General features: G+C 50.4%; 1 protein-coding gene across 4 annotated transcripts in view; it reads right to left on the minus strand.

Annotated features, from left to right (window-relative positions):
* Positions 1-13,089, minus strand: part of VEGFC (vascular endothelial growth factor C) — a 48,104-nt gene extending 35,015 nt beyond the window's left edge. For 2 of the 4 annotated variants that reach the window (XM_035111772.2, XM_035111771.2), the window contains exon 1: positions 9,713-12,413. In XM_035111772.2, the coding sequence (XP_034967663.2) occupies positions 9,713-9,751 (39 nt within the window). In that variant the 5' untranslated portion in view covers positions 9,752-12,413. The other 2 variants (XM_035111770.2, XM_035111769.2) reach the window with 2 other exon arrangements.
* Positions 13,090-14,207: the final 1,118 nt, after the last annotated feature.

Below are 14,207 nucleotides of genomic sequence, written 5' to 3' on the forward strand. Positions count from 1 at the left end.
TTGCCTGAGCCTCGGACACGACTTCCTGCTTCCCCACTGGAATCGGAACTCTCTCTGCTTCCCCCTGTGCTCGGGGATTGGCTTGAACTTAGGAGGGGAGGGACTTCGCGATATCCCCTGTCCCTCACATCCACCCCCCTCCCAAGCTCTCCTTCACCCCTCCCCAGGTCCCCCCCAGGTGTCGGTGACGACTGGAAGCCTAAGAACTCAGTGCTTTCCGAGCCCGTTGGCGTGAACACCTCCCCCCAGTCCTGCAAGCCCCCCCCTTCCGCCTGGGAGGACGGGAATCCCAAAAAGTCTGTGGCGTCAGAGCTGGTGGGGGTAAAAATGTTCTGCCAATCTGCTGCTTCCTCTGACTGGGTGGATCTCGGTGACACCCATACCTCATCCTCTGGTTCCTCAAACTCCGCTTCCCAGCGCCATGGTGAACTGCTCTCCCGTGCTTCCTCCCCCTCCCCCTCCCTTTCCATGTGCCAGGGCTTGGGTCTATGGGGAAAAAGGGCGTGAAATTCTTCTACCAGGAATTCCTCCTGTATCTGAGTGGCTGGGACCCATTCATTCTGGGACGGTGGAGCATCCTCCCATGCCATGAGGTACTCCAGGCCCCCCACCCCCCACCTTGAATCCAGGATGGCTGTGGCCTCATTGAGTTGCTCCCTGCCTTCCCTCTCCCCCCCTCCCTCAGGGGTTTGTTCGCTGTCTCGGAGCCTGCTGCTTTCCCTGTACGGTGACAGCAGCGATCTATGAAACACTGGGTGCACCCTCATGTCCTCTGGCAGTGCCAGCCTGTATGCCACCGGGTTGACCTGTTGCGTGACCGTGAAGGGGCCCAACCTTCTGGGCGCCAGCTTTTTGCATCGCCCTCTGATGGGAAGGCCCTCCGAGGACAACCAAACTTTGTCCCCCACCCTAATGACCTCCCCCGGTCGCCTGTGGCGATCTGCCCCCCTCTTGTACGCTTCCTTGGCTCTCTCCAAGTGTTCTCTGAGCTGCTGGTGCACCGTCTCCAGTTCCTCTGCCCAATCCTCAGCCTGTGGGCCCTCCTCCTCCTCCTCCCCCTCCCTCTCAGGGAAAGATCTGAGGTCACGCCCGTAATTGGCCTTAAAGGGCGATACCCCTGTGGAGACGTGCACCGCATTGTTGTAGGCAAATTCTGCCAGTGGCAGGCGATCCACCCAGTCCGTTTGCCTCTGGCTGACGTAGCATCTCAGGTACTGCTGCAGAATGGCGTTGACCCTCTCCGCCTGTCCATTGGTCTGCGGGTGTCTAGCCGTCGACAAGCTGACCTCCACCTGCAGGAGGTTCATGAGCCGCCGCCAGAACCTGGAAACAAATTGGCGGCCACGATCCGAAATAACCCTTAAGGGTAATCCATGCAGTCTGAATACGTGATCCACAAACAGTTTGGCTGTCTCTTCTGCCGAGACCGCCCTGGCACACGGTATAAAGTGGCACATTTTGGACATGAGGTCCACCACCACCAACACTGCGGTCTTGCCCCTGGAAGAAGGCAGATCTGTGATGAAGTCCATGGACACCACTTCCCACGGCCTGTGTGGCGTGGCTAAGGGCTCCAGCAATCCCGGTGGCGCTGCTCTGACCACCTTTGCCCGCTGGCAGGTGTCACAGCCCCGTACATAGTCTCGAACATCTTCCCGCACCCCTGGCCACCAGAAGTGTCTCATGACTAGGTGAGTGGTTTTGTCCCTCCCAAAATGACCCGCCGTTGGGTTGTCGTGCATCTGCTTGAGGACCGTACGTCTAAGCTGGGTGGTGGGCAGGTACAGTGCACCCTTGTAGAAAAGCAGCCCCCTGCGTTCTGCAAAGTCTTTTGCCTGCTCCCCCCCCCCTTCTCAGTTCTCTGCAGATGCGGTTGGCAAATTCATCCGCTGCCGTCAGTGCTGTGAGTTCTGCCTCGCTCACCACTGCTGCTCCACAGGACCATGCTGACGGGGGGAAAATGTGCCTGGGTGCCGGTGGCGCCTCCTCCTCCATGTATTCTGGCTTGCGGGAGAGGGCATCCGCCCTGACATTCTGCTCTCCCGGGATGTAGTGTATGGAGAAGTTGAAGTTCGAGAAGAACTCTGCCCACCGTATCTGCCGCTGGTTGAGCACCCTGGCAGTTCTCCAGAACTCCAGGTTCTTGTGGTCTGTGCACACCTGGATGGGGTGCTTGGCGCCCACCAGGAAGTGTCTCCAGTGCTGGAACGCAGCGTGGATCGCCAGAAGTTCCCGATCAAACACTGTGTAGTTTCGCTCTGGCTGAGTCAATTTCCTGGAGAAGAAGGCACAGGGTCTCCACTCTCGGTTGGCGTCCAGTTGCAACAAAATGGCGCCCACAGCTTTATCAGAAGCATCTGTCTCCACGCGTAGGGGCGCGTCCTGAACCACGTGGAACAGGTTCTGGTCTGAGGCGAACACCCTCTTGAGGCTTTCGAACGCTGCTTGCGCCTCTGGTGTCCACCTGAACTTCTGCTTGCCTCTCAGGCAGTCAGTGATGGGAGCCGTAACGCGAGAGAAGTTCTTGATGAACTTCCTGTAGAAGTTGGCGAAGCCTAGTAGGCGTTGGGCATCTTTGCGAGTCCTGGGGCTGTGCCAGTCCAGGATGGCCTGCACCTTGTCCTTGTCCATCGCCAGCCCCTTGTCTGACAGCTTGTAGCCCAGGAAGTCCACCTCCTTGGTGTGAAACTTGCACTTCTCCAGCTTCACATACAGGTGGTTCTCCTTCAGGCGCTGCAACACCTCCCTGACATCTTTCACGTGCTGCACTGGGTCGTTGGAGTAAATAAGGATGTCATCCAGGAAGACCAAGCATTTCCTGAAGAGGAGGGACCCCAGGACGTGGTGCATGAAGGCCTGGAAGCATGCTGAGCCCCCTTGCAACCCGAAGGGCATCACCAGATATTCAAAAGAGCCCAGAGGCGTGAACATCGTGGTTTTCCATTCATCGCCTTCCCGGATCCTGATCAAGTTGTACGCCCCCCTCAGGTCTAGCTTGGTGAAAATCTTGCCCCTGCGTGCCGCTGTCAGGAGATCATCCACTCTGGGCATGGGGAAAGCCACTGGCTCTGTCACTGAATTCAGCCGTCTAAAATCCACCACAAGACGGCGCTGTTGCGTGTCTTTCTTGTCCACCCAGAAGACCGGGCTGCCCCCTGCTGCCTTGCTTTCTCTGATGAACCCCCGCTTGAGGTTCTTGTCGATGAAAGCGCGCAGATCCTCCAGTTCCTGGTCTGACATGGCGTACAGCTTGGCTGGGGGTATAGTTGCCCCTGGCACCAGGTTGATCTGGCAGTCAAAAGGCCTGTGTGGGGGTAGGTGGTCGGACTCCGCTTCGCTGAAGACCTCCTGCAGGTCCCAGTACGGCTTGGGTATCGCCTCACCCCCTTTGACGTGCATGGTGGCCACCGTGGCTATCGGAGGCCCCTCCCCTGGTTGGTGCTGCATGCAATGTTCCAGGCAAAAGTCCGATCCAAAAGTGATGCATCTCTGGTGCCAACTTATGGAGGGGTCATGGCGCGCCAGCCAGCTCATGCCCAAAACGATGGGGGGGTCTGAGATGGTGGTGACGTTGAATGCCAGTGTCTCTGCGTGCCTTCCAACCGTCATTCTCATGGGGGGGGTTTGATGCGTGATGGCCCCTCCCAGCAGCTCTCTGCCGTCAATGGTTGCCACGTGCAGAGGAAAATCCAGCTGCAGAAGCTGGATCTGGTGCTCTTCTGCAAAGTTTCTCGAGAAGAAGTTCGCTGACGCCCCACTGTCAATTAGGGCGAGGACTGTCAGGGGATAGCCATTTGGAAGCGTGAGCGTCACTTCTAGAACCACTCCTGCTCTGGGAGGGGTGGGCTGGCTCTGCTCCTCTCTGTGCGGGTGGGTGGGCTGGGGCTGTTGTCTGCTGACTGTGCCTGGCTGCCGCCCCTTGTCTCCTGCAGCCAGGCTTTCCCGTTTCCCTGCTGTGGTGCTGCGTCAGTGGGGGAGGGCACAACCGTTCCCGCCTTTCCTTGCCACTCCCTGCGATGTGGGCAGTCTCTGACGAGATGCTGGGGGGAGTTGCAGAGAAAGCAATTCCCACCCCTTCCCTCCTTGCGTCTTGGCGCCGCTGGGGTTTGAAAAGCCCGCGCGCGCGCGCTGTCAATCTGCATGGGTTCCTGGTCCTGACTGGCCCCAGGCGTGGCTTGAAAGGGTTGTTGGGGGAGTGGCTTCTCCTGCGACCGTGGGAACCAAGCCCGCTTTGCGCGCGTTGCTTGCTTGTCGCTCCACCGGGATTCCTGTCTCACCCCCACCGCCAGAGCCGCTTTGCTCAGCTGATCCATATTACTGGGCTTTGGACCTCTCGAGAGCTCATCCTTCACCTCCTCATGCAACCCCAAGTAGAACGCCGCTTGCATTGGGGGGGACTCAAGTTCCCACCCCAATCTGTGCACCAGCATGGTGAATTTCGCCCAATACGCGCGAACTGTCATATTTCCTTGGCGTAAATTATGAAGTTCCTCCTTAGTCTGATCCATATGACTATCGGACGAATACATCGTTTTCAAACCTTCTAGAAATAGTTTGACATTCTTCATGCAAGGATTCCTTGTTGCAATTAACGGTCTTAGCCACTCCCTGGCTGCCCCGGTAAGGTGCTCCACAATAAACGCTACCCTGTGCTCATCATCAGGGAACTCATCGTGGTGCAGCTCAAGAGCATACACAATCTCAGTCTCAAAGCCCTGAAATTCCCTCGGGTCTCCATTGAACTTGCTTACTAGGGTCCCGGCTCTCCTTCCTGGCAGCACTTGGACTTGGGGTGCCCCTCCCGCCTTGTTTTTCTCTGCATCCAGCTTGTTTTGGAGGTCTACCGCCACCGCCCTTAATTGCTGCTCTTTTTCCTGAAGCGCTCTCACCTGTTCCGCAAGTTGTAGCCGGTCGTCCTGGACCTTCTTAGTCTCCTCTTTAGCTGCCTTCAATTCCCCCTGCGCCTGCAGCGACAGCTGCTGCAGTTCTTGCTGGGCTTGCTCCGCGATCTGCCGCCATTTCTCCGCCTCTGACACGCTCATCCCGGCAACTCCAAAGTAGCCCAAAAAGGATTAGGAGGTTGCTGTCACAGTGGCCGGAGTGGACTACTTCAGAGTAACGACGCTACGCAGCTCTGCATTTTATTCTTTTATTGGTGCTGCGTATTTACAGTGCTCAAGTCATTGCTATTTACACGGAGTGATGTTGTCAGTCGGTTTCAGAACCTCCTAATGGCTTTTGGCGCGTCTTTCTCCAACACAAAAGCTTTGGCAGACCCATCCTCTTTCCCCTCCTCTTTCTGCGTAATTCCGGAGTTGGGGGGATGGGTCTCCCGCCCTTATTCGCCCCTTCCTGTCCCACCTGGGACCCTGGCTCCTCTACCTTGCCTGAGCCTCGGACACGACTTCCTGCTTCCCCACTGGAATCGGAACTCTCTCTGCTTCCTCCTGTGCTCGGGGATTGGCTTGAACTTAGGAGGGGAGGGACTTCGCGATATCCCCTGTCCCTCACATCAAGGCAGCTATTTTAAGCTCCCAGACAGAACGGCTGAGGGTGCACTTGAAGCTACCGAACCTCCCCATATACTGGCAGAAATGGAGTTCTTGGACAGAGGAGTTTCATTGCCATGGGCCTCTTTGTTGCAGTGGTGGAAAGCTCCACCACTATTGTTCTGATGGCAGAAGACAATGAAAAGAGGAGTGCTGAAGGTGGATCCACAGAATCTAAATCCACCCCATTTCCCTGGCATCCCCAACATGGGATGAAAAGCTGCAGTGGCCCTGGAGCTGGTGCTTGTTATTTTCCCTTCCACTGAAGATATGTCAACCCTTCCCTTTGCCTTGACCAGTGCAAGACCAGAAAGGTTTAGAAACTGCTTCTCCCTGACCTCCATAGGATTCCTCTGCCCTTTATTTCTCACACAAGTTTATTAATGATTATACTTTCTATACTTTACATCAAGAAGCAGCCTAATAATACTACTTCTCAATCTTTATAATGATAAGCAGAAAGAAGCAAGGGAAGAAACAGGTTATATCACATATTATCTGGCCTGCTCACATGTGACTCCATTACTGCAAATTAAGATGTGTCAAATAAACCTTCAGGACTATTGGAATAGTGCTTGGTATGCCATACTACAGGGAGATTGCCTGTCCTGCTCCGGCCTTATCAGGGACTTTCATATGTTGCTTTGCTCACAGATGTTGTTGCACTAGGGTTGGGTCCAAGGCTTCTAGCGCTGGCATTACAGTATCTGTGTCTTCGTGGACGAGCAAGTTTCCTTAAGTGTAAGCCCATTCACAGGCATGCTAATAGAGCAGTTTCTAGAAAGAGACTGCAGAGCACTCTAAATTCCATCCTCCATTACATCAGTGAAGCAAATCAGTTGAAAAGTGGTAGTATTTGTCTTAGGCCTCATATACTTGGCCAGGTTTTCATTTTCTGTATATGAAACCCATCATACTGAGTTGTGAACAGGTGTACTCACACATAATAAATTTAAAAGTGAACTAAAATATATATTCCTAGCAGATGATGGTTCCCTCCTTCCAACTCCAAGTTTTTAGGATTTTGAAGGCCAGATGATCATAAATGTACATACTTATTTATCTGTCTATCAATTTATACCCTGCCATCAGGTCTGCCACTCCCCCAAGAGTTTACCCTAAGACAGGCAGAGATATCCTAAACCCTGGTTGGAGAGCAGAAGATCAATTGACATATCATTTGCCCTGCCACTTACCCCAGGCAAGGTGAGCTGGTATATGTGCTATGTCAGTTCCAGTCCAGGAACCTCTGTAATATTGGAGCCCACCCTACCACCACTAGAGATCAGTGGAAAGACACCTCCATCATACTTCAACTCTGCCCAGGAGCAGTGATCAGGGGGTTAAGAGTACTCTGTTAGTAAACACATGACAAATATGGAGCATATTTACTCAAAAACAAATCACACAGAGTTCAAGAAGACTAATTTCCCAGAAAGTGTCTTGGACTGCAATATTAGCCTAACAAAATTAACAACAACCCAAACAGATGCAAGTTGCATAGAGGACAAGGTCAAAAATAGCCCCACTGTAATTTAACAATTACAAGTTGAATGACATATTTGATTATATGTTTTATAATCTCTTTAAACTAGGGGTGGCCAACAGTTTTTGGCCCAAAGGCCACATTCACCCTTGGTCAATGGTCCTCATGCAGTGGTGTGGATGTAGCCACCCCACACTCGTATTATGGACACTCTTGTACAAGTAATACCTCGGGTTACGAACGCGATCCATTCCGGATCGCAGTTCGTAACCCGAATAGTTCGTAAACCGAACGCTGCGCAAAGCGCCATTTTGCGCATGCGCAAAGCGCGATTTTCATGATTTTCGTGCTTTGCGCATGCGCAGACCGCGCGTGCCACTTCTGCGCGCGCGGCAAAAACACTTCCGGGTTTGCGCAGTTCGTAACCCGAACTGTTCGCAAACCGAGGTGTTCGTAACCCGAGGTACGACTGTATATACAAACAAACAGGACTCGCATAGCTCCCCACCCAGCTGACCCATGTGTCCAGTTGTTTTTCTCAGCCTTTGATGTGTACCCATCTATTCAAACAATGGATCCCCTTCTCTGCAGAGTGAGCCACAAAGACTCAGGACAATGCCAAATTGTGTGCCGTATGAAGCCATGTGTCTGGAAACTGGCCAAGGGCTTCTGGAAACCAAAGCATGGCTCACCACTATAAAAATTCTGGCTCCGCCTACATTTCAAGTCTGATCTGTCTTCTTTAATTTTCCATATGCTGGTGGAATCCCTCCACTCCAAATGGTTAGCTCACATTGAGAGCGAAATCAGAACCTGTGGCCTATCACTCAAGTCGCTGCTTAAAGGTAAAGGTAAAGGGACCCCCTGACCATTAGGTCCAGTCGTGACTGACTCTGGGGTTGCGCGCTCATCTCGCATTATTGGCCGAGGGAGCCGGCGTATAGCTTCCAGGTCATGTGGCCAGCATGACTAAGCCGCTTCTGGCAAACCAGAGCAGCACATGGAAACACCGTTTACCTTCTCGCTGTAGCGGTTCCTATTTATCTACTTGCATTTTGACGTGCTTTCGAACTGCTAGGTTGGCAGGAGCTGGGACCAAGCAACAGGAGCTCACCCCGTCACAGGGATTCGAACCGCCGACCTTCTGATCAGCAAGCCCTAGGCTCAGTGGTTTAACCACAGCGCCACCTGGGTCCATGCTTATGCTCCCATAATTGGAAGCATTCCAGACAACCAAGTGTAGAATTCTAGAGATTGAATTCCAAACACTTAGCAGCACAACCAATAAAACCTTTCCTCCATTAGGGTTAGGAATTCGACCCTCGTTTGGCCAGGATACTCCAGTTTTACATCACCTTTATGAGCCCCACCTACGCAGAGCTTTTCCCCTCACAAGATTAAATGTTTTTCTGCCTGCAGTTTTGCAAGGTAGATTCTTGAAAAACCCATATACTGAAATCTACTGCTCTTGTGGCACAAAACAGGTCAAATCCACCACACACATTTTTTTTCATTGCCCATTTTATGCAAAAATGTATGATTAAGTATTGAAGGAGGGGATCTATAGCACTGACTCTTCCAGGGTGTCCTGAATAATTGTAGGAATGACATTATGGAGAATGTGCAAGATTTTTAAAGTGACCCATGAAATTACGCCACCATAGGTCCTAAGAGCCACTTTTGTATCTCATGACGTCTGGACAGTTTTATCCTTAACTATCTCCTACTATGTTTTGCTACCCGAGCTGTGCTCTGATCCATGTATATGACACACTCTTATTATGCCAATAAAGGAGAATGATTGATTGACTCAGGACAATAGAAAATACAGAACTCAAAATCAACTACCTATGGTTTTCCCTTCCCCTTAATACAGAAAAGAGCTGGATGAAAGTTTATCCTAAAACCAATAGGAGTCATACACCCATGCAAATAAGCTAGAGGGGGATTCTGCTTCAAAGAAATGGAACAACTTAAGGTTAGAAAGAAAACACCCAGTGATTGGTCTGGAAGCACCTGGTGCTATGCCATTGTTGAAGCCAAGAAAGCATGGACCGAATTGTTTGCTGGATCAACCATCAGTGGAAGCTTCATGTCAAACTGCTCTGTGCTTTCTTAAGGAAGTATAAGGGGATGGAAGTATAAAAAATGAATAACAGCTGACAGGTTGCTTGACACCAGTTGAGATACTCAACAGCAGGAGCTAAGTGTCTCCTCTTCCACCTGTGCCCCCACCATAGCCCCTATAAGAGCTACTTGTGTGCTACCTCAGGTTTCCAAAAGTTGGAGGTTAAATAGGAAGGCATGACTGATAATTAAGGAGCCACCTTTCTTCCACATGTCTTTGAAATGTTAGGAAAAACCAACCAATGTTATACTATTTTCATAAGTTTATGGCATATCACCTAGAAAAACAGGTCCATGGTACCCATCCATCTTTGTATTTAAAAAAGCTGCTGTCCCCTTGAAGCTTCCTCAACACCACCACTTTCAATCCCAATAGACTATATAGAATCTATTAACACAAATGGAAACAAAATCTTCACCTATTTCAACTAAAAATATGGCTTGAATGAGGAAAAGCTAAGGAAATCACAATTCCAAACAATCAGACTCTGCTCTAGAGTACTCATTTTTTATTTGAACTGAAAAAAATGACACCATAATGGCTGCTCACCTGGTCCCAGGGTGGGCGGCATTTGTAGCCCACCACCATCACCCACAGCTCCCTGGGGCATAATGCTCTCACATGATGGCTAGCCGTTGGGAATTACTCTGACCGGCTGCAAGGGATGGTGTGAAAGCCGGCCACCCTCAAAATTAAACTGCCCAATCATGGGCAGGTTGGGGGAGGAGTCTTGTGCAGTTTGTTTACACCTGTTGTTGTTGGTCTTGCCTTTCTCCCACCAGGGTGGGGAATAATGTGTGTGGGTCCACAATCATACTTTCCTTGAAATGTTTACCTACAGTTTAGTTATCGAATCATATTTTAATTCCTTCAAGAATTTCCTTTTAGCATTCTCGCATTACACAGGGACCAATATGCAGAATTGACAGGGACCAAATCCTTCCATTTGTTCTTACTTGAGCTGTTCTGCTTAGGTCAATGACATTATTCATGTGCATGGACAGCTAAGGTAAGGGGGGGGGGGAATGTCCTATAAAAACTTGGAATGTGTGTTTAATTCCCTCCCACTCCTCATGCATGCCTATATATATATATACACACACACAGATGGAGCACAGGTGCTCACCCCCAAAACAAAACAAAAAACCTACTCAATATCCACTGTTCATTGTCTTTCCAGTCTCACATACTCTTCACTTCCTTTGCTTTATTGTCCCAGGTTTCTCGCAGAGTCATGATACTTCAGTAAAACACAGAGCAGACTGTGGTGGAGTATCGATGGTGGTGGTGGTGGAAGTTTAAGACTTCAAAGATGCAATAAATGCAGAAAGCACATACTTTGTTCCACACCATTCATCTTTCACCGAACTGTTTCCTGTGAGTGTATGCTCAACACACTGTAGAAACTATTATTACTGAACATAACTTGAAAACTAAAAGTTGGCATAATAATAAGCAACCAAGTTCAGTCTTTTGTCAACTGATTTGCATGAGGTAAAACTAAGTGAGAAATATGTCTGCCTTTCCGTTTTGCTACGGTTTTGGCATATATTAGCTTTAATTAAATTAAAGTGATTACCAATTGGACTTGTTCTGTGTTCACACATTAGAAATTGGGGGCGGCGGCGGGGGGGGGGGGAAGAGACACAGCAAGCCAGCTTTTATCCTACAGTGTGTGGGGATCAGCTGTTATATTTTAAAACTGTCAGCACCAGTCTGAAAAGTCCAGATTGTTGTGGAAATATCCCATTAAAAGGGTGGTGCAATGTGCAAAGAAACTTTCTTTTATAAAGTTTTAGGTTTCCTTTGCAAAACATGGTATCCTTGCAATGCACATAATGCATACAGAGGTAGACAACATATCCGTAACTGATATCTTCTATAAAAACTCTGATTTTGATATTTCTGATGTTATTTATGTAGTCTACAAACATGAAAACACTATGTATGCCCTACATTTAAAATTAATGCTGTCAAACGAGAATTATCCAGGCAGCACCGTCAAATACAAAGGTCAAGTTAATTTCCTGAAACCACATTGCTCTTTAGAAATTATGACTTTCATAAATACCACCACAGACCTTTAGAAAATGAAAAGACATTCTAATGCAATTATTTCTCTTTGTGGATTTACTCTGCAGTTGCAATGCAGTCTTCCAAAAGCCTTTTAAAGATTTTAGCCAACAGCTAGTCAGATCCCACTGGAAAGTTTCGAGAACACACACGTTTCACTCCAAGGACACAGACCTCCTTGCTTTCCACAGCTTTGCCCTTGATAAAGAAGCTAGGAATGCTTACAGTTAGTGAACCACTTCTAGTAGGGAGGCACTAATACTGCATTCCCCAGACCAAGCCTGTCCTTTGACTAGTTTGTAAACTAACATGACTTCTCTGGGAAGCAGTGGTGCTCATAGCTGCCAAGTTTTCCCTTTTCTCGCGAGGAAGCCTATTCAGCATAAGGGAAAATCCCTGTAAAAAAGGGATAACTTGGCAGCTATGGTGGTGCTCCAAGTTCTTATCTGTCTGTACAGTACTTAGAGCCCTATGCAAGCAAAAGATAACAGGATAAACAACTAGGGTTACGGATCTCAACATCCTCGGGGTGAATTGCTTTCTTTAATTCAGCAGGCTAGGAATCACCTTTATAAGCTCCCTGCAAAGCCAGGAATGACCAGAAGTCATTGTGTCCAAACCCATAGCCCAAAAGCAATTACCGGTATTGTTTTATTTATTTATTAAATTTGTATACTGCCCTTCATCTGAAGATCCCAGGGCAGGTCACAACAGAAAAATACAAAATGAGATCACAAAATATACCAGAAAGCAAAAGCAACAACAAAAACAAACCAATAACGCCCCCCCCTCCCACAAACACAATTATAAAGCCATATAGGCTGCCTAAGACTTCAGAAGACAAAACTTTCATAGAATCCTTTAAGCGTTCTGCCTAAATGCGTGTATTGTATGTTAATCTGGAGAATTTCTGACCAGCCTAAAAATACCTATGGTGGGATAGAAATACCGCTTCCCACCCCCCTTGCATTGAGAGAGGGGTGGAGGGAGGTGGGAAGGCACCTTTCCCTCTCTGTTTCGAGCACCCTGGTTTTATGAGCGGCTGGTATGCACTTCTCGAGGGGCGCTCCATCTGCACCAACCAAGCGCTCGGGTCACATGACGCTCGGGGAGCCTGAGCGAAGCGAAGTCTCGGCGGTCTGTGGCCAGGCCGGGAAGGGCTTGCGCCCCGCACCCCTGCTGCTTACCTTGGCATCCCCCACATCGGGCTCCTCTTCATAGTAGCCCTGCCCGGATTCATAGGCAGCGGCCGTCGCGGGCTCTCGAGCTCCCAGCAGCACCACCGCGCCAGCAGCCAGATAGCAACCCAGAGAGAAGAATCCCAGCAAGTGCATTGTGCAGAGGGCGGCGAGGCGGGAGCCGTGAAGGCAGCGCGTGGGCAACGCCGCGCGGCTCCGAACGAGTCCCGGCGGCTCTCTCCGAGGCAGCAGCGAAGCGGCAACTTCCCCAGGATGGAGAGAGGAAAGGTGCGCAGGAGCCCCCCTCCCCTTCGCCGGCCCAGGCGCTCGCTCGCTCGCTCCTTCTCCGACGAGTTACTGGGAGTTTGTCAGGTTAAAATAATAATTAAAAAAAGACACAAGGAAACCGGACATCCGAAGCGGGCTCCCTCAGGAGCACGAGGAGTTCCCGGGCCAGTTGAGGGTAGTAAGAGGGGGGGGGAGGTTTCCTATGCAGCCACCAGCCCCCCCGGAGGGCTATATGCCAAGGAGGGACGAAGGTGGTGAGGGGCAGCGGCGCGACTCCGTCTCCTCGCCGCTTCCCCGGGCGTCTGTCAGTGGCAGCGGCAGCAGCACCAGGGGCCGGGGAACGGGAGCCTCCTCAGCGCGTGGAGCGGAGCTGGAGCGGCAGCAGCAGCAGCAGCAACCGCAGGGGGCGGGCATGGCTAAAGCGCCCTCTGCCTGTACCTTGGAGAGACTGAGTGGCTGGCGAAGGAAGGAAAGGGAGGGAAGGAAGGAAGGAAAGGACGGAGGGCGCCCGGGACGTGTGTGTGTGTGTGTGTGTGTGTGTCCCTCCTTTTCCTCCACACACACCCCGCCACCGCCCGCTCAGCTCTTCTCCTCCTTCCTCCCCTTCGGTTACATTTTTCCACAAGTAGCCGCTCGCCTCGCAAAAGCCCTTTCCAAGAAAGAAGACGTGGTGGAAATGTGAGACTGGAGGCGCGCGCGCGCGCGCTGCTGCCCCCCCCCCTCGGGAAGGCCAGCCGGAAAGCCGGAGCCACGCGCTGCCCTGGGGACGCGCGCGCGCGCGCTTCGTTCGAGCAACTGCGCCTTGCGCGGCGCTGCCCGAGGCGCCAGACCTGTTGCCTCGCTTTCCCGCGCTTTCGCAGAGCTGGCTCTGGTGTCTGCGGTGCCTTCTTCCACGCAAGATGCCGTGGAAGGCTTTTTGCAGAAATGATAAGCATTCTATATAATGTGGTGGAGCGGGAGCACTGCTCTCCATCTTTCAATTCAGTGCTGCTCCTGTCCATTACACGTAATTGTGAGTAACTGTCCCTTTTAAGATTCTAGCCCCTTCAAAAATACAAAAGAAATTTGCAACACAGATTCATTATTAAAAGGAATTTATCTTCACTTTGACATCAGGTTAAAAGCAATGGGCTTGCTTTATAGCCCAAAGCTGAACTGCATCTGTTTACAGCGGACTTAATTTTAAAGGGTCTTGAGATTAGGATTTAATATATACAGTAGTAGTACAAAAATACTGCTGAAAGAAAACAATGAAGGCATATGAAAGTGTTTTTCATTGATGTATATGAAGGAGCTACATGAAGAAGGCATAAAATGACAAGGGGTGTGGCCTAAAATGGAAATACATTTTGCTTTTTCATTACACCATGTAAGGTAATAATAGATTATATTTAGTAGTCCTACTGGGTAGTAAAGGGGAGGAAAACCTTAATGACTTCGCTCCACATTTCAAGGTCAGACAGAACTGTGATTGAAATACCATGGTTTTTTTTTCTTTTTCAATA

The sequence above is a fragment of the Zootoca vivipara genome, chromosome 9 (assembly GCF_963506605.1).
Source record: "Zootoca vivipara chromosome 9, rZooViv1.1, whole genome shotgun sequence".
Classification (NCBI taxonomy): domain Eukaryota; kingdom Metazoa; phylum Chordata; class Lepidosauria; order Squamata; family Lacertidae; genus Zootoca; species Zootoca vivipara.